General features: G+C 42.2%; 1 protein-coding gene across 2 annotated transcripts in view; it reads right to left on the bottom strand.

Moving 5' to 3' along the window:
* BRIP1 (BRCA1 interacting DNA helicase 1) overlaps positions 1–21004 on the bottom strand; it is a 455971-nt gene that overhangs the window by 309208 nt on the left and 125759 nt on the right. For both annotated transcript variants that reach the window (XM_075336237.1, XM_075336238.1), the window contains exon 7: positions 9131–9415. In XM_075336237.1, coding sequence (XP_075192352.1) covers positions 9131–9415 — 285 coding nt within the window. The remainder of the gene's footprint in view (positions 1–9130; positions 9416–21004) is intronic.

Below are 21004 nucleotides of genomic sequence, written 5' to 3'. Positions count from 1 at the left end.
GAGCACAAAATACAGTGACTATAAGCTGCAAAATTTTTAAATGCTGTAACAGGTTAACATATAACTTTTCATCCGTTTATGGGAGGCATTTTCTTTAACGCTGCAAACTAAAACATAGAAAATAAACATTTTTATAGCAGCAGCACACTCCCATCTTAATTCTGGTAGGGAGCACAACTGATGCAACTATGTACAAGGTGAAGTCCTGGCCACACATAGTTCTGTGAATCTCATGTCCATCATCACAAACAAACAGGGGAAGGAATTAGGGTGTCATCTTTGAAAAGAACAAGGGGGCTAGGGAAAAAAATCAGGGTGACTTCTTTAAAAAGAACATGGGAGCTATTTACATAATGGGATCCCGGTCTTTCACAGGTTGGGATCCTGTTCTGGAACAGCTTCAGGTACCAGGTATGCTGTTGACAGCATTGTCTGAGTTCCCTGATGTTGGGAGCTTGTTGCTGTGGGGCTACTGTGGAAGGTCTCCTCTGTTGTTGATACTGTGTCCTCCCAGTGAACATGTACGTCCAGGGCGTACCAACCTTGTGCACCCATCTGCCGGGTGTATTCTACTCGATCACCTGGGTATACATCCCGATCCGGGTGACCCATTTGCAGGTAAGCTTCAATATCCCTCCGGGACACAAAGATGTCTCTCCTTAGTCCTGGTTCTCTAAAAAAGCCGCATCCTGTTTCCAGGTTAAAGTTCAGGATTTGGCCCTGTCTTACTCGGCCACGATCAGCTCGTTTAGCCTTGCGCAGCCTTTGTTTGGCTGCCAGGTTGTTGGCTTTCCTTTTCCTCCCACTGAGCCCTCTGCCGATCCCTCTCCATCTGGTACTGGATCAACTGCCGCTCGCAGAGGACCTCAGTGGCTGTCTGGGTTGGGACAGGTCACAGTGGGATGGCCAGCCCTCGATCTCTGACCGGTAAGGCATCCCATGAGAGACAGGCTATGTGCGCACGTGTGCGTATTGCATGCAGTTATGCTGCGTTCTGCACCGCAGCATAACTGCATGCATCCTGCGTCCCCTGAACAATCTATGAAGATTGTGCATGAGACGTGCGCACGTGGCGTATTAGAACGCAGCGATTCGGTTGCTGCCCGAAGCGTGCGGTCTAAGAAGTGACATGTCACTTCTTTCGTGCGCTTTGCATGCTGTCTATAGGCAGCATGCAGAGCGCACAAATTCTGCAGGCACCAGTCGCTTCAGAACGGAGCTTTTCAGCTGCGCTCTGAAGCGGACCTTTTGTGTGCGGTGCAGAGCGCACACGTGTGCACATAGCCATAGGGTCACGCTACAGCTAAGGATCTCTCTTTATCTGTGACGGTGAACGCCGCCTGGTTCACTGGCGCACGCTCCGGTTCTCTCACCTCCGCTTCAGCTGCTCCCTGCTCGGCTCCGGTCTTGAGCGTCAGCAACCGCTGCCCCAGCCACCTCACCTACTCGGCCAGGAAGCTCACGTCAGGGACTGGTTCTGGACCCTGGACACCTTCTGGTGTATTAGGGAGATTGGTTGCTGCCATGCTGTTGTTCAGGTCGTCCGGGACACCGCTGGCCGTTACTTGTCTGGAGCGTTCGCTACCAGGCCACCTCTTAGTACTCTGACCAGATTTTCTTTCTTCTGGGGGCGGAGTTGGGGGGGTCTAGATGGTTGGTGCCAAGCTGTTACCCAGCCCAACAAGAGTGGTTCCCCTCCGTCAACTGCCCTGCACATCTTGGCTGTGACACAATGTAAAAAAAAAAAAATAAATAAATAATTAAGTCCAATCCGTTAGCGTACAGTCTTCAGCAAAGCAGGAGGCGGGGCTTATTTTTGCATTCTTTTTCAACTGCTCTCTGTATAACGCAGTTCAGTTTCTGTGGTAAATTAATGGCGGCTTCATTCACCGTTAAATAAAGTCAATTCAAGGCGCACGTTACTTAGGCACACAGTACCCGGGTATACCGGGCACGTTCATCCTGTTCGTAATGCCAAAAATGACACGTCCGCCCCAGGGCCTTAGGGATACTCGAAACCGGGCCGGACTAGTCCGGGGAGGTCAACGGTGGCGGGAGTCCGGCTCCGTGACCCTGGCGGTGTCTTTAAAAAATAAAGAGGGAGATGATGATGGGAGTTGTAGTTAATATTTAGTTAAATTCGTGACGCCACCTGTGGAATTTTGCGGCTATGCGGCCGTGCTGCAGGTTCCCCGGGGCAGTTGGTGATCTCTTGCTCCCTACAGGTGGAGCGAGACCCCGCGGCACAGTATCAAAGTCTATTTTGGGAGCCTGGTGGACTTCAGGGTGCGGGGTCGGGATACGGATAATAACAGACCAACACAGCAGTTTCTTTACCTCCTTCCTTTTACTCCGCAATAACCGGTGAAGTCCTAGGAGACCGGTACAGATGGTGGTAGCGATCCGGTTGGCCTGAAAGCAGTTGGGGGTTTATCTGCCTGGCCAGGTGAGTATTGAGGCCTTCTCCCTACACTGTCTTCTCTTCTACAGGACCCCACTGCGTTAGTTCGACGGAGGCCCTCTCTGCTGGGATTTGTGGTACTTCCCGTTCCCTTATGGAAGGCTGTGCGAGCCTTCATTGATGCCACTCTGCTGGAGACAACACCAGGCCCCTGAAATGCGGCTGTACCTTCGAGTTGTTTTGGGGCCAGGAGACCTACAGTCATCCTGCCCTTCGGATTCGGTTACCGGGACTCAAGCACCCTGGCAACCACAGACTCCGATGTCCAGCTTTTAGCGTTTTCTTCTGAGGCAAGCAGGTTCATCTCCGCCCCAGAATCTTCCTCCTGTGCCTCTCTGCAGACCTCGCTTTTCTTGGCTGAGCTATCTTAGCCCAAGACCCCAGCTCGCATGTCCGCACTACTCCACTTCTTCACTCAAGCTCCTCTCTCCTCAGTCGTCTGCTTTCAACTCCTGACTGGACTGGACTCCTGTCAACTGTCACTTTTCTTTCTGACTGAAAAACTCACTCTGACCAGACCTGGCTGGTTCTAACCGCTTCTCCTCACTACCTCACTAACTCCTCCCCAAGGACAGAGCTCCCCCTGCTGACCTGAGTAGGAACTGCATTGTTTGTAGGTAATTACTGGCCAAAGGACTCCCCCCTCTTGCTTCCAGGCTTAATATTGACCTTTGTGGGACAACACTACTGTGGCAACCAGACCGCTGGGGCACCAAACTTATACTATAACTTGTCTTGTGCGCATATTACCATCTTTGTCGGTGCCTCTTTTTTTATGGCCAATACGGTGTACCCACTCAGTCTATTGACCATCCAGGATGTAAAGAGCCTTTGGAAGATCAAACTCTGATACGCTTCGCAGCTCCCCATAAAGAAACAAATCCACCAGACCAACAATACGAAGGTTGCTACTCCACAACCTGCTTTCTAGATTATCTATGAGGACTCTCAGAACGACATTTTCTCTAGTAAGCAGAGACTAGGTTGCTTGGTCTGTGTGGCCAACACCCTTAATAGTAAAGGTCCTGGCCTCTATTGCATTCACTTGCACGGCAGTTTCATTTAACAGCTCTTGAACTGCATGTAGTGCATTGGTAATGGACTCTTTCAACACGAGCGATATTTCAGATAGTAATTTGTTGGCCACTTCGGAGGCTAGTTGTTTGTAATCCAGAGTTGGTGCCTGTGAATCCTTGTAACTGGTGTTTCCTGAGTCCAAAGTCATCTCTTGGGGATTTCTTCACCAGGTAGCTGCTTGGAAAGAAAAGCCAGAGGCGGAGGCTCCATGTTTTTCCTGTGTTTCGCAGATGGTGGCTGAGAATAAATTTTGACTGCTATGCAGATTTCATTCCCTATACAGTGGAAACCACACGTTTACATACACTATATAAAAAGACACATATGCATGTTTTTCTCACTATCTGACATGAATCAGAATAAACCTGTGATTTGTCCTGAAGGAGGTATAGCCTCTGAAATACGTATAATAAAGTCACTTTCAATAATTTCTGTCTGATCAATGAATTTGGAAGTGCGGTGTTAACCCCTTCACTTCACCATACACGCTATAGCTACTCTATGGGGACTGCTATGGCCAAGTTTTTTTCAAGCTAATATTGTGGTTGTGACTGATCACAATCCACCAAAGGTGAGCAAATCCCTTTTTGTCATCTTTTTATCCCACAAGGATAAGACCCCATGTTGCGCCTTTTGTCTTTTCAGCAAGTTTTTTCACAATAATGAGGAAGAAAATGTTTTAAGGTATTCTTATCAAGGTATTCTTATCCGCCTCCTTTCTTAGGGTGCGGTTCGTGCGGTGTCACAGCGACGTCACACGGCAGCTGTCCAATAGCAGAGGAGGGGCGGAGATGAGCGGCCGGAACATGCCGTCCACCTCCTTCCTTCCTCATTGCAGGTGGACGCAGGTAAGGAGATGTTCGTCGTTCCTGCGGTGTCACACATAGCGATATGTGCTGCCGCAGGAACGACGAACAACATCTTACCTGCAGCAGCAACTATATTAGGGAAATGAAGGGCATGTCAACGAGCAACGATTTTTCACGTTTTTGCGCTCGTTTATCGTCGTTCATTGGTGTCACACGCTGCAATGTCGCTACCAGCGCCGGACGTGCGTCTCCTTGACGATATATCGTTAGCGATGTCGCAGCGTGTAAAGCACTCTTAAGAGTACCATGGCTTTAAACAATATGGGACAGCACATATGATGTTCTCATGTCTTTGGAAGCTTGTCATAGGTTTATTGACAACATCTGAGTTAATTAGAGACATACCTGTGGCTGTATTTTAATGCACACCTGAAACACACTGTTTCTTTGTTAGCATTATGGGAAAGTTAAAAGAAATCAGTCAAGATCTCCGAAAGAGAAATGTGGACTTGCACAAGTCTGGTTCGTCCTTGGGTGCAATTTCCAGATACCTGAAGGTGCCTCATTCATCTGTACAATTATACGCAAGTAGAAACAAGACGGGAATGTCCAGCCATCATACACCTCAGGAAGAAGACAGGTTCTGTGTACCAGAGATGACCGTACTTTGATCAGACATGTGTATGTCAACCCAAGAACAAAAGCAAAAGACCTTGTGAAGATGCTAGCAGGAGATGGTAAGATTGTTCCTTATCCACAGAGAAACAAATACTGTATCAACATGGGCTGGGAAGAACCCATTACTCCAAAAGAAACATAAAAAAGTCAGATTAATATTTGCAGATGCACAGAGGAACAAAGACCTTAATTTTTGGAAACATGTCCTTCGGTATGAGGAAACTAAAATTGAACTGTTTGGACATAATGAACATCATTACATTTGGAGGAAAAAGGGAGAAGCTTTAAAGCCTAAGAACACCAATGAGAGTGCATGGGGTGAAGCATGGGGTGGTGGCATCAAGATTTGGGGTTGTGTTGCTGCAGAAGGGACTGGTGCACTTCACAAAATAGATGGTATCATGAGGAAAGAAGATTATGTGGCAATACTGACGCAACATCTCAAGACATTAGCCAGGAACTTAAAGCTTGGGTGGAAATGGGTCTTCCAAATGGACAATGACGTGTAAGCATACTGCCAAACTGGTTACAAAATGGCTTAGGCTACTTTCACACATCCGGATTTTTGCTCTGCGGCACAATACGGCGGTCTGCAGAAAAACCGCAACCGGCTTTTGTAAAGCCGGTTGCGTTTTTTTTTTGCATAGACTTACATTAGTGCCGTATTGTGCCGCAGGGGCTTGCGTTCGGTCCGGTTTTTGCCACATGCGGCAGATTTAGCCGATGCCGCGGCCGGATCGAACGTTCCCTGCAACGTTTTTTGCTCCGGCAAAAAACACCGCATCGCGCCGCATCCGGCCGCTGCTGCGCATTTTTCAATGCATACCTATGGACGCCGGATGCGGCGCGAAGCGGAAAAAAACGCATCCGGTCGCCGCATGCGGTTTTTTCCACTGCGCATGCTCAGTAGCATGCCGCAACCGGAAAAAAACGGACCGGCCGCATGTAAAAACTTATGCAAAGGATGCGGTGTTTTCGCCGCATCCGTTGCATAGTTTTCACAGCCGGATTGAGCCGCAGTGCTCAAACCGGATGTGTGAAAGTAGCCTTAAGGATAAAGGAGTCAATGTTTTGGAGTGGACATCACAAGACCCAGATCTCAATCCTATTGAAAATGTATGGCCAAAGCTGAAAAGGCAGGTGCGAGCAACGCGACCTACAAACATTGCTCAATTACATGAGTTTTTACAGGAGGAATGTGCTCAAATTCCTACAAACTATTGTGAGAAGCTTGTGGAAGAATATTAAAATGTTTGACCCAAATCATACAGTTTAAGGGCAATGGTAGCAAATACTAATGAAATGTATGTAAACTTTTGACTTTGCAGAAAGTAATAAAAATGCCTTAAAGCATTTTCTCTCTCTCTAACTAACCTGGCATTTGGCAAATATAAATAATTTTGTTAATCCTAATAGACCTGTCAGATAGTGAGAAAAACATGCATATGTGTCTTTTTAGATAGTATACACTACAGTTCAAAAGTTTGGGGTAACCCAGACAATTTTGAATTTTCCATGAAAAATCATACTTTTATTTATCAAATGAGTTGCATAATGAATAGAAAATATAGTCCAGACATTGACTAGGTTAGAAATAATTATTTTTACTTGAAATAATTTTCTCCTTCAAACTTTGCTTTTGTCACAGAATGCTCCCTTTGCAGCAATTCGAGCTTTGCAGACCTTTAGCATTCTAGCTGTTAATTTGCTCAGCTAATCTAGAGATATTTCACCCCATGCTTCCAGAAGTTGGATTGGGTTGATGGGCACTACAGATAGAATACCAGCTGCCTGCTTCTTCCCTAAATAGTTCATGCATAATTTGGAGGTGTGCATTGGGTCATTTTCCTGTTGTAGGATGAAATTGGCTCCAATCAAGCGTTGTCCACAGGGAATGGCATGGCATTGCAAAATGGAGTGATAGCTTTCCTTATTCAAAATCCCTTTTACATTGTACAAATCTCCAACTTTACCAGCACCAAAGCAACCCCAGACCATCACATTACCTCCATCATGCTTGACAGATGGCGTCAGGCACTCTTCCAGCATCTTTTCAGTTGTTCTGCATCTCACAAATGTTCTTGTGTGTGATCCAAACACCTCAAACTTCGATTTGTCTGTCCATAACACTTTTTTCCAATCTTCCTCTGTCCAATGTCTGTGTTCTTCTGCCCATATTAATCTTTTCCTTTTATTAGCCAGTCTCAGATATGGCTTTTTCTTTGCCACTCTGCCCTGAAGGCCAGCATCCCGGAGTTGCCTCTTCACTTAGATGTTGACACTGGCGTTTTGCATGTACTATTTAAAGAGGCTGCCAGTTGAGGACTTGTGAGGCATCCTTTTCTCTAAACTAGAAACTCTATTGTACTTGTCTTGTTGCTCAGTTGTGCACCGGGGCCTCCCACTTCTCTTACTACTATGGTTAGAGCCTGTTTGTGCTCTCCTCTGAAGGGAGTAGTACACACCGTTGTAGGAAATCTTCAGTTTCTTGGCAATTTCTCGCATGGAATATCCTTCATTTCTAAGAACAAGAATAGACTGTTGAGTTTCACATGAAAGTTCTCTTTTTCTGGCCATTTTGAGAGTTTAATGGAACCAACAAATGTAATGATTCAGATTTTAAACTAACTCAAAGGAAGGTCAGTTGTATAGCTTCTCTAATCAGCAAAACTGTTTTCAGCTGTGCTAACATACTTGCAGAAGGGTTTTCAAGGGATTTCTAAACATCCATTAGCCTTCTAACAGTTAGCAAACACAATGTACCATTAGAACACTGGAGTGGTGGTTGTTGAAAAAGGGCCTCTATACACCTATATAGATATTGCATTAAAAACCAGATGTTTGCAGCTAGAATAGTCATTTACCACATTAACAATGTAAAGAGTGTATTTCTATTTAATTTAATGTTAGCTTCATTGAAAAAAAAATGTGCTTTTCTTTCAAAAATAAGGAAATATCTAAATGACCCTAAACTTTTGAACTGTAGTGTATGTAAACTTCTGGTTTCAACTGTATGTGAAATGGGTGTCTAGATTGTCAGATCCTTGGTTAGGGTGCCTAGGGTAATTGTTGCATTGCGGTATGAGGGACAGATTAGCGGGGGTTGCGGGAGCTCAGAGAGACACATCCTTACACAATCAGCACTGGAACCAAAAGTCTTTATGTGAAAATCCTTAAGCGGAAGCAGCTGATTCGCCGACAGGTGCGGTCTGTGACAGCTATATATCGGCACAAGGCACACATGCAGGTAGTTCGCAATTATCTGCTTGTTAGTCCTTAGTCACAGTGTAAAAATAAATAAATAAATGATATTCCCTTTAAATCCATATTTGCTTGTAGTACTTTATTTGGAACTTGTAGAAATCCATCTGTGCAGTTTTAATAACATTGTATGTCCAGCTCTCCTGCCTCTCCTATTTATCCAGCCACCACCCTCATACAGCCTCTGATAGCCAGGTCACTCTTTTCTCAATGACCTGTCTCTCCTGCCGAGATTCTGCCCAGGCGCCGTCATTACCAGAGGTCGTCTCATTACAGAGGGTGGTACATGAGCAGCAAGCTCCTGACATTGACAGAGCTGGACTATTGATCCCCAAATGTGGTGCACCCTCAGATGAGACAACCCTAGGCAATAATAGCGCTTGCCCAGAATCTTGGGTAAGTCACTGAGAGAAGAGTGACCTGGCTGTTAGATACCAGAAGCCGGGGAAAATAGTAAAAGAGTAGTAAGTGAAATGTTGGCCCCCTGCAGTTGCAATTAGAGCCAGCTGTCAGTCAGTGCTGGGGGCGTGGTTACAGCCCCCGCTCACCATACACAGAACAGTGGCTGAAGCCGTGCTGGTGCCACCAGTAACTGAAATCCCCAGACTGCCCGGAGGAATGAAGTTGATTTCCTCCCGGCAGTGAGGCTCATAGGGCCGGTGATGGGCAACTTCAGAAGACTATTAACTTGAAGATTAATAGCACATTTCCCACGACAGGTTCTCTTTAAAGAAAGTGAAATCATAAGAAGTATTGACGATAAATAAGTTACTTTATTCTCATGTTAATTTTAAGGCTCACAAGTCCCAGAGCAATAAACTGATAAATCCAAAAATGTACTTACATCCTTTGCTTCAATAAGCTCTCTGCATTTCTCATTTCTGTTACTATGAATATCAGGGTTAACACAAGTGTGATCTCTGCTGGAAAGGATAGTCATCCGAACAGCCGTGTATGCAGTCCTTCTCAGCTCCCTGGTAATCTGGGCTATTTGCTTGTGTGTCCTAGTACCAAAATATATTTTGGGCACCTTCTGCCTTGGTCCACTTTCCTTCTTTTTACCATTCTGATCTGTTTTATCTTGATTTTTCTCACCCCCACAAACACAGAGATTGCAAGGTTCACAGAACTGAAATAAAGCAGAGTAGAGAAATTAAAGGACAGATATTGCATACTTCTGCATTCTGAACAAAAAAAAAACAAAAACGTACTCCGACTGTTATTACAATCCTAATTTAAAGGGTAGTGAACTACTCATACAACTCTTTTTCAATCACGGTTTTAAAATAATAGCAGCTACACTCACCTTCGGCACTGTCCCAGTGGTGTAGGTACTGGTTCTCCAGGGGATCATGTGACATTATTATGTCATGTAATCCCTGCAGCCAATCAGTGGTCGATTCACTCACCCCAGCCTTTGGACATAACTGACATCCAGAGGAAGGCAGAACTGCTGCTGCTCTTTCACTTCCACCGGATGTCAGATATGTCAGTTACCAGAGGTGAGCACAGCTGCTATGGTTTTACTTAGGGGAAACATAGTGATGAGCAATAACTGTCGGAATAGTAGGCAACCCATTTAAAATTATCAACAACATTTTTTTAAGTATCTGTGAGTTAGCAAAAATGTCTATTTGCCCTATTACTACCAATAAATTAAAACTTGTGGGACAGGGACATTTGATCCCACTGTGTCAAACAAGTTGAGATCTTTTTTGTTGGACTAAAAATGTATCAAACATGTTCATGGTATTTGTTTACATGACAAAAATATTTTTTAAATGTAATAAAACAAAAATGGTCAGAATTTCACGTGGTTAAAATTAAATTATGAATCTTTATCTATGTAGGTTTTCACAATCAAATCTGAGAGTAGAATGGTAGCATGATTTTTATATATTATATATTATATATATATATATATATATATATATATATATATATATATATATATATATATATATATATATATATATATATATCTCCGGATTCCAGCGATGCATCACATACTAGGTTGTGTGTTGCAGTTTCAATCAAATCAGCCTCATATTCAATGGATTTGTCCACCACATCCACACTGATTACTAGCTTTCTGCCTTTGCACCTGTACTCAGAAAGCGGCCAATTAGTGTTGTGAGCAGAGATATACATGCGGAGCATTCAGAGCACTGCTAGTTCTGCAGAATAAAAAGTGTGACTGTATAAAAATCACAGCATGCAGACCAGTAAGTGAATTGACTGTATAAAAATCACAGCATGCAAACCAGTAAGTGAATTGACTGTATAAAAATCACAGCATGCAAACCAGTAAGTGAATCAAGGGTCTCAGTCCCTATATCAAGGGTCTCAGTCCCTATATCAAGGGTCTCAGTCCCTATATCAGTCCAATCTAAGGTCAGATTACAAAACAAAAACCTGGTGACAAATCCCCTTTAAATAAATATCTCCAAATCCCCTTTAATAAACTTCTTTTTTTATTTAATAAATAAGTGGGCACATCCATATTACCAGTAGTTGTTTTTGTAAATATTATCTAGTAACAAAACTCTTCAGAAGGGTCCTTTATGTCCCCCTGAAAAGCCCAACTTTCTATCAAAAGTCAGGCTCAATCTTCAAAGTTGTGCGATCCCGGCATGAAGAGTGGGAACCCACAACTCTCTGTGGCCCCTCAAGCATTTAAAAATAGAGATTTTGCGAAACCTCGCACTTAATAACAGAAAAACAGAGCACAGCCGTTTACTTTATTAAGCGTTTATTGCACGGTAACATCATTAGAGCGTTGTAGAGTATGCGGCAGCGTTTGGTGAGTTCAAAGAGTGAGATCTGGCTCTTTCCATGTGAGAAAGTCAGACCCTTTTGGAGGACATTAGGGACTAGTGATAGACGGACCCGCATATACCTGGGATCAGCAGGTTCAACCTGGTTTTAAAAAAAAAACCTGGTTCGGGCCCAGAATTAATCCCACATATCTGGACGGACGGCGGTCCCCATGTAAGTCTAAGGGGACCTGAATCATGCGCTTTAAAATGGTGGTAGAACGGATAGGCAGATTAGAGCGGGCGCGTTATACTTACCAGTGTCCCGCGCAGGTGTAACCCCAATCACACATCATCCAGAATCCAGGACATTCTCAGGGGCGATGCAAAAAAAATAGTAAGTAACTGAAGCGCCGCCCCCTGGTGACAACCTGTTCAAGGAGGAATGATGGACACTGCGGGGAGTGATTGCAGATCCAGCCTCCTGTGACGTCAAGTTTGAGATACCTCTGAAACGAAACGTCACAGGAATGGCAGTAAAAAAAAAACACTTTAAGGATTTTATAGATAGAGAAGAAGTGTAGGGAATTGTATAGTAAAGATAATTACAAAAGTGATTAGGGGTAAAGATACTGAAGATACTTAGAAAATATATTTTAGATGTCGGACCACCCCTTTTATGTTGTTCACTGAACAGGCTCAATAGTGTGACATTTTATAATTCAGGCTATTCCAGAAGCATCAATATCAAACGTGCATTTTTTTTAACTCTGTTTGTTGATATATAACACTATTTATATATATAGATATATAACAATTATTTGTTATTAAAAACCTATGTGATTTACTTTCATGCATTATTTTAGGAAAGGGTTTTTTTTTCCTTTCCTTAAGGCTGCTTTACACGCAGCGACATCGCTAGTGATGTCGCTCGTGAAAGCACCCGCTCCCGTCGGTTGTGCACCATGGGCAAATCGCTGCCCGTGGTGCACAACATCGCTAGGACCCGTCACACATACTTACCTTCCTAGCGACGTCGCTGTGAACGGCGAACTGCCTCTTTTCTAAGGGGGCGATTCGTGCAGCGTCACAGCGACATCACATGGCAGCCGTTCAATAGAAGTGGAGGGGCGGAGAGCAGCCGCAGGAAAGTCACGCCCACCTCGTTGCCGGAGGACGCAGGTACGGTGTTGTTCGTCGTTCCCGGGGTGTCACACGTAGCGATGTGTGCTGCCTCAGGAACGACGAACAACCTGCGTCCAGCACCATCAACGATTTTTTTGAAAATGAGCAACGTGTCAACGATCAACTATTAGGTGAGTATTTTTGACCGTTAACACTCGCTCATAGGTGTCATACGCAACGACGTCGCTAACGAGGCCGGATGTGCGTCACGAATTCCGTGACCCCGACAACATATCGTTATCGATTCGTTGCGTGTAAAGCCCCTTTTAGTCTAACTATGAGACTTCAATATTGAAAACTGATCACTGATCTAATACACTCCTGCAGGAGCTATTTTACACCTGCCCTTCTACATTGACAAGAGGTCTGTTAGAACAGGCACCTTACCTAGCAGGCCTGAAGGTCATTTAATAAAACCACTGGCAAACCACAATTGTTTGGAAATTGTAAGTCAATAGTGTGAAACGTGGCGCCTTCCTTCTCACTACCATCTAGGTCCCAAAGTCACTAACTCCACAGCATCGAGAAGGTAAAATAATCAGGAAAGATGCTGGAACCAACCCTAGCTGTTGCTGCTTAATAAGCTCAGCTGTCACTTAAAAGGTATCTGTCATCAGGTTTTTGCCACCTAATCTGAGAGCAGCATAATGTATAGACAGAATCTGATTCCAGTGATGTGTCACTTACTGGGCTGCTTTCAGTAGATTTGATAAAATCACTATTTTACCAGCAGGAGATTACCACTGGAAGACTAACTAGTAAACCTGCTGCATGTAATCCACTATATTCATAGCTTTCAGTCTATGCACAATATATAAAGAAAGCTGTCTATTAGTGGTGTGGGCAGGGTTACACAGAGCTCATTATTCAGTGAACTGGAAGATTTGCAGCAGATAAAACAGGGATTTTTTTTTTATCAAAATGACAAAATGCATCCTAGTAAATAATACATTACCGGAATTGGCATCTCTGCCCCTACATCATGATGCTCTCAGATATGCTAGGAAAATTCTGGTTAAAGATATTCTTTATTTCATATCTACAAAGTTGATGTTATCCTTTGAGTTGGGAATAAAGGAACTATTGGAAACTACCAACATGGCTATTTATCTCATGGAGAAAGTAAACCAAACAATGAGCCATGAAATCGGACATGCTCCACAAAATTGCTAACTGATGTACCTATTCATTTATAGCGTATGCTGGCACCTATGGGCACACATTACATTGTACAGGTGTGTAAATGAATGTCTTGTTATGCACTGATATCTGGTACTATATTATGTTTTATTATTGCAATACTTATTGCAATAATAAAATATTAATATAGTACCAGATATTAGTGAATAAAATTCAAGACTGCAGACGTTAACATTTATAGTAAAATTGAAAAAGGAAAAAAATATATTAATGCCTATCCAACTAAAATAGAAAATATACTGCTGAGAACAACCTCAGCTCACCTCATAATAAAATACTGTGCAGGTCTAAAGGAAATACATAAGAGAATGACTATTCTTAATAATCTAAGTCATAAACAGTGCGGCTAAGCATGGCATGCGTTACACCACAATGCTAGGGATCAAGCTGTCTCTTAGCCTTTAGTATGTGGAAAAGTAAGTTCAGATTACCCTCAGTCCCACTCAACCTTGTCCACCATTAAATATTACAATAAGCGATAGAATGGAGGTGAATGTGACCCTTCTGGAGCTGTCAGTCACAGGGATAAAAGGTTCACTGATGTGCCAAAGAAACAGCCCGTCAAACCAGATAAAGTTTCCTTCTCGCTGGAATTGTTACGTTCCCCTCTCAAGTTGCGAGGAAAGGTAGGCTTCATTATGGTGTGCTGCCACATTAAATAGCCAGCTCCAAATATCCTGCCTTCTATATTGAATAATTACTTATTCACTCAAAAGGATAAAAAGGACACGTTATGAATGGGGTTCTTGTAAGTGGTGAGGGAGGAAACAGCTGACCCAACGGTGTCCCTTACATTTACTGCAATATCCGACTTGGGCAGGAAAGGAGAGAGCAAATTATATAATGATTATTTCACTCTGAAGACTTGTTTCAGCGTTCAACAGTTTTGGATCACGATGAATTGATGGGATAGTTTCTGATCCAAGTATTTTGTCCGTATAAAATAATATCAAATTTAAACATGACAAACGTTACAAAGCCGCAATCGTGCCCCCCGAAAATGTATCACCGATTATACCAATAGCATAATCGGGAAAAATATTAACAGGTTTGGGTTTTTTGTTTGTTTATTAAAGCCACTAAAATAGGAAAAATAAATATACATGTTTGGTATCACCGTAATCGTACGGACAAGGAGAAACCCCCCCCTAAAATAGTAAAACTAAATATACATGATTGGTATTACCATAATTGTACTGACCTGGCGAAACCTCCCCACTAAAATAGTAAAAAATAAATACAAATATTTGGTACCACCGTAATCGTACTGACCTGACAAAACCCTCTAAAATAGTAACAATAAATATACATGCTTGGTATCACCTTAATTGTCCTGACCAGGAGAAACACACCCCCCCAACTAAAATGGTAAAAATAGATATACATGTATTGGATCACCATAATCGTACTGAACTGGTGAAACCCCCCCCCCACTAAACTAGTAAAAATAAATATACATGTTTGGTATCACCGTAATCGTACTGACAAGGAGAACCCCCCACACTAAAATAGTAAAAATAAATATGCATGCTTGGTATCACCATAATCATACTGACAAGGAGAATCTCCCCCACACTAAAGTAGTAAAAATAAATATACATATTTGGCATCACTGTAATTGTACTGACCTGGCGAAACCTCCCCACTAAAATAGTAAAAAATAAATATACACGTTTGGTATCACCATAATTGTACTGACCTGGCGAAACCCCCCACTAAAATAGTAAAAATAAATACAAATATTTGGTACCACTGTAATTGTACTAACATGGCGAAACCTCCCCACTAAAATAGTAAAAAATAAATATACACGTTTGGTATCACCATAATTGTACTGACCTGGCGAAACCCCCCACTAAAATAGTAAAAATAAATACAAATATTTGGTACCACTGTAATCATACTAACCTGGAGAAACCTCCCCACTAAAATAGTAAAAAATAAATATACACGTTTGGTATCACCATAATTGTACTGACCTGGCGAACCCCCCCACTAAAATAGTAAAAATAAATATACATGTTTGGTATCACCGTAATTGTACTGACCTGGCGAAACCCCCCACTAAAATAGTAAAAATAAATATACATGTTTGGTATCACCGTAATCGTACTGAAGTGGTGAACCCCCCCCACACTAAAATAGCAAAAATAAATATACATTCTTTATATCACTGTACTCATATTGACCTGGCAAACCTGAACCTGAATTGTTGTTTTACTTTTTTCTGTACAGTATATGGTAAAAAAAAATGGGGGGGGGAATAAAAATGCTAAAATGAAATTTGATTGCATCCTAAGGGATTAATATACAGCAGCTGAAGCTGCTCAATTTTACATGGCTATTGTATGGATCAATATTTGAGGCACTGCATTGGTATCCATCAATTGTGAAATTGTGTTACAGAAGTTTAGACTTCATAATTTGTAGGATTTGAAGAGCTTTCCGTTTATGAACAGATTCATGAATATGTGTACGTTCATGGGAAAATGAAAAATAATTATATTTTACAATGCATAAAGATGAATTATAAACCCACCAAACACATTGAGTGTTTAAGAAATAATCACTTCAGTGTATTTATCGTAGGTTATCTCCTCTTCATGTGAGCTTCACAAAAATATGCCTGGCACATCTTCCTTTTCCATTCTGCACCGTATTTTTGGCCATTTCACACATGGGTCTTGGGCCACCCTCACACTACTGTACAAGGAAAAATTGACCCATCAGGGCTGTGGGAAGAGCTAAGAAATTAAACTATACCAATCAATAAAGCTTATTGCTATAATAATCAAAATTAATCCTAAATTAGAAATGTGTGTCTGCAGATATGCTCATCACTGATTGTGAGCAGAGTGCTTCAACTATTTTACCATGCTAATAAATGGCAAACTCCACTCCTCTGGCCACGGTGCTACAGAGTCAAGGACGCTGAGATGTCACTTGCCATGCCAATGAGCTTCAGAGTACAATGCCATCATCTATTGGTGACTGTTCGATGGTGAGTAGAATCTGGCAGTGTACTGAGTATGCTGTGATGACCAATGATAAATTCAGTGGTAAAGTGCCAGGCTAACATGCTTCTGTTAATGACTAGCTGCCATTTGACAAGGCCCTTTGCTTTTCTTGGGGAAATGCTTAGTAGTTAATGTGGCCCTAACTTTTAGTAGTAGCAGATATTCCTACTGAGCCCTGCATATTCATGCACTCTCAGTTCGGCAGAGCCCACGTGTCCGCAATGATGAGGAGAATTTTCAGCTGACCGACACCTATTCTTCTTTACATAAGGCTGGAGTCACACTTGCGTATGACTCACATGAGTGCAGTGAGAAAATCTCGCATTGCACTTGGCCCCATGTAAGACAATGCTGCAGCTCACATCTGCATGTTTTTCTTCCATAATCGGATTGAGGAAAAATATCGCAGCATGCTGCGATTGTCTGCGAGAGCTGTGTCACTCACACCCATACAAATCTATGGGTGCGAGAGAAACATCGGACTGCACTCCGATGTTATCCAAGTACAGTGCGATACACGCACCTGCTGACAATAAAGGAGATAGAGAGATTAACCCCTCCCTCTCCTCCACAGCGCCCGCCTTCAGCTTCGCAGCTGTGACCCGATCGCAAGATCAGGTCACAGTCGTTTGACACTCGGTTCATGCTCGCAGCAGAGCCTGAGCCGGAGGTCATTAGCATATCGCATCCATTGCTCTCACATCAGATGCCATATGCTAATGTGACCCCAGCCTTAGGCCCCTTTCACAAGTCAGTGAAAAACACACCTGTTTTTCACTGACATGATAAAGGTGTGTATGTCCCTCCGTGTGCAATGATTTTGGCACACTTCTGATATCCGTGTGCTATCCGTGATAATACACAGAGATCAGGCACTTATACTCACCTGTCCACGTTCCTACTGTCCATGGTGCTGAAGTCTCATGCAATGCTGTGTCCGGCCGTTGCTGTTTCTGGGTCAGCTGTGCAGTGAATATTCATGAGCATAATTAGTCAGCCTGGAAACAGGAGACCACAGCGGGTGAGTTTAAAAAGCTTTTTATTTTAAATGTCCGTATTTTTCTGGTACGTGTTTCACGGATCACACCACTGTGTAGTCAGTCAGACATCAGTGATACCGGAGAAAAACTGACTTGTCTCCGTGCGGAACACACGGACACGCGTGTGCGCCGCAATGTAACACATCAGTGAAAAATCACTGATGTGTGCGCAGACCCAGTGACTTTAATGGGTCTGCGTATGTCCGTGATTCTGGTACGTATAAAAACTGTAGCATACGTACCAGAATCCCTCACGTGTGGAAGAGGGTCTTACAAAAGGATCAGGAGCTTAAGGCCACGTGCACACGATTAGTATTTGGTGAGGTTTTTTACCTCAGTATCTGTAAGCCAAAACCAGCAGTGGGTAAGAAATGCAGAAGTGGTGCCCGTGTTTCTATTATACTTTTCCACTAATTGTTCCACTCCTGGTTTTTAATTACAAATTCAGAGGTAAAAAAAAAAATCACCAAATACTCAACATGTGCACATGGCCCTTTAATTATTTTAACCCAAAAATGTATAAAAACACCCGCAAACACAACAGATGCTTTAATACAAAATACTGACCAAAATTCTGCTGTCTAAAATGTCCAAAGCTTCATACGATGTGACACGTTTAATTTAAAAAATAAAAAGAAGTCAGTTCTTGTCTGTGTGTACTTGTGTTTTAATGTCAGTTTCTGTTTAGTCTGCTTTTCATTTTCTTCCCCAATTTATTCCTTTTAAAATGGATTAAAAGTTTTATAATACGTCATGAAATAGAGTATGGTGGGAAATATGGATGGCATATACACACAAACAAAACAAAAAAAAAAAAGGAAAATTGAATGTATACAGAATCTGGAAACCGTAAACATTTCTACATTTTTTTTTTAGACTACACCCACAGACTTAACCCCTTCAGACCCCGGGCCTTTTCAGTTTTGTTTTTTTGCTCCCCTTCTTCCGAGAGCCGTGACTTTTTTTTATTTTTATGTCAATCTTGCCATATGAGGGCTTGAATTTTTGCGGGACGAGTTGTACTTTTAAATGAAACCATAAGTTTTACCATGTAGTGTACTGGAAAACATCAAAAAAATTCCAAGTGTGGAAAAACTGCAAAAGAAAGTGTGATGACACAATAGTTTTTGGGATGTTTTATTCACCGTGTTCCCTATATGGTAAAACTGAAGTGTCGTTGTGATGCCTGAAGTCGGTGTGAGTTTGTATAGAAAAGCAAGCTTCGGCACACTCAAATAAGAAAATATGAAATGTAAAAAAACATTTTTGCAGGTGATTTTATTGCAAGGCAAAAAAGGTTCATCAATTACACCGACGTTTCAGCTCATAGAGCTTTTATCAAGGTAAGGCTAACAAAGGTATATAAGGACATAGACCATACATTAGATGGATCAAAACGTGGATGTTGAATGATGCCTATTACTGCAATAATACAAATAGGTATAAAAGGAATGGTGATGATGCCAATATACAATGGCAAAAAGTGATGCTGTCCTTGGCAATAATCCTCAGCGGAAAATGGAGAGTTTGGGAGCTGAAGAGCATGAATTACCTATGGCGTCACAGAGGGGTATTTTAATGCCAACCGTCAATACAAGCTTAGTGCAGTAGGGATCCAATGGAAATTCTAAAGGTAAGTGTGAAATAGTGAGAATCTCTCCAGGTTGATTGAACCATATAATGCATATCAGAGATCCACATTCAAATCAGGCTGTGGTATGCTTCAAGGAGACCATTGGAAATGCCTATGGATGGAGTCATTGGGGAACAGGGTGTGCACGTCTTAAACGCCAAGGGACAGCAGGAGATAAAGTGTGAGTTTGTAGACACCAAACATGTATAGGTTTACTTGTATCTAAGGGGTTAAAAAAATTCACAAGATTATCCAAAAAAAAGTGGCGCACGTTTTGCGCCATTTTCCAAAACCCATAACGTTTTCATTTTTCAGGATCTATGGCTCAGTGATGGCTTGTTTTTTGCGTCTCGAGCTGATGTTTCTAATTGTACCATTTATGCACACATGCTACGTTTTGATCACCTATTATTGCATTCTCCGAAAAACTTGCGGCAACCAAAAAACGTAATTTTGGTATTTGGATTTTTTTTGCCGCTACACCGTTTACTGATCAGATTAATTGATTTTATGTTTTGATAGATCGGGCATTTCTGAACGCGGTGATACCATATATGTGTATATATTTTTTAACCATTTAATTTTCAATGCAAAAAAGAGGGAAGCCAGCACTGCTTATGAGTGGCATGCAACAATGAGAAAATAAAAAGTGTATTATTCACAAATTCATTCCTACTGTAACAATTCAATGAGATTTTTTGCAAATAATTGATCAATGATTTGAGCCCCCCTGCCCCGTCATGGCAAATCTCAATAGGGGGGTCCCCCTACACTATAATTATAATTTATATACGTACCATAAGGTCTCGTGTAATGCGCAGGACCATAGAAGAACAGTTCCACTATTCATATGTGAGGCCGTATGGCACATTTTATAAAAATATTTTAGTGTAGGCCTGCCCCAAATGAGATTTGCCGTGACGTGGCGGGGTAGCTCAAGAAATTGCAATTTTTTTGCCAAAAATCTCAAAAATTTTTATAATAAGTACAGTTTGGAATTTTTAGTGCTGAAGTGCACATTTAGTGCTGGCTTTTTGTTTTTTCTTCATTGAATTGGTCGGTGGCTGACCCCCACCTTGCTATGCACCCCAATTTGGGATGTATTCCACCTGTCTAGATTTTGGCGGTTGGTGACTTCACATTCAGTCATCAGGCCCTGTCCACAGGCTATTTACTTCATGCAGAATTTGCTTAGACCTGTCCCGCCCACAGCCATGACTCAGTCATGGGTACGGGATTGAAATAGACCAGGTGAGTGCTGCTAAGAGCAGTTTTACTATTCATATGTGAGGCCGTATGGCACATTTTATAAAAATATTTTAGTGTAGGCCTGCCCCAAATGAGATTTGCCGTGACGTGGCGGGGTAGCTCAAGAAATTGCAATTTTTTGCCAAAAATCTCAAAATTTTTATAAGTACAGTTTGGAATTTTTAGTGCTGAAGTGCACATTTAGTGCTGGCTTTTTGTTTTTTCTTCATTTAATTTTCAATGGGGCGAAAGGGGGGTGATTTGAACTTTTAGGGGTTTTTTTATTTAATTTTTTTTTTTAATTTTTTTCATTTTTTTTTATTATTTTCCAGTCCCCCTAGGGGACTATAACGATCGGCAATCTGATCGCTCTGCCATATCTGTAGATCTCAGCTACAGTGCTGAGATCTGCAGATATGCTGTTTTAGGCTATGTGCGCACACTGCGTCTTTTTGACGCTGCGTTTTTGTGCGTTTTTGGCCGCTAAAAACGCACAAAAACGCACCTGCGTCGAAAAAACGCATCAAAAAACGCATGCATTTTTGCTGCGATTTGGTGCGTTTTTGGCTGCGTTTTGGATCTCTCCGTTTTGCTGCATTTTTCAAATGCATTGCATGGGCGGAAAACGCAGAAAAACGC

Source organism: Anomaloglossus baeobatrachus, chromosome 2 (genome assembly GCF_048569485.1).
Source record: "Anomaloglossus baeobatrachus isolate aAnoBae1 chromosome 2, aAnoBae1.hap1, whole genome shotgun sequence".
In the NCBI taxonomy this organism is placed as follows: Eukaryota; Metazoa; Chordata; class Amphibia; order Anura; family Aromobatidae; genus Anomaloglossus; species Anomaloglossus baeobatrachus.
This window is presented reverse-complemented; position numbering and strand designations above follow the sequence as displayed.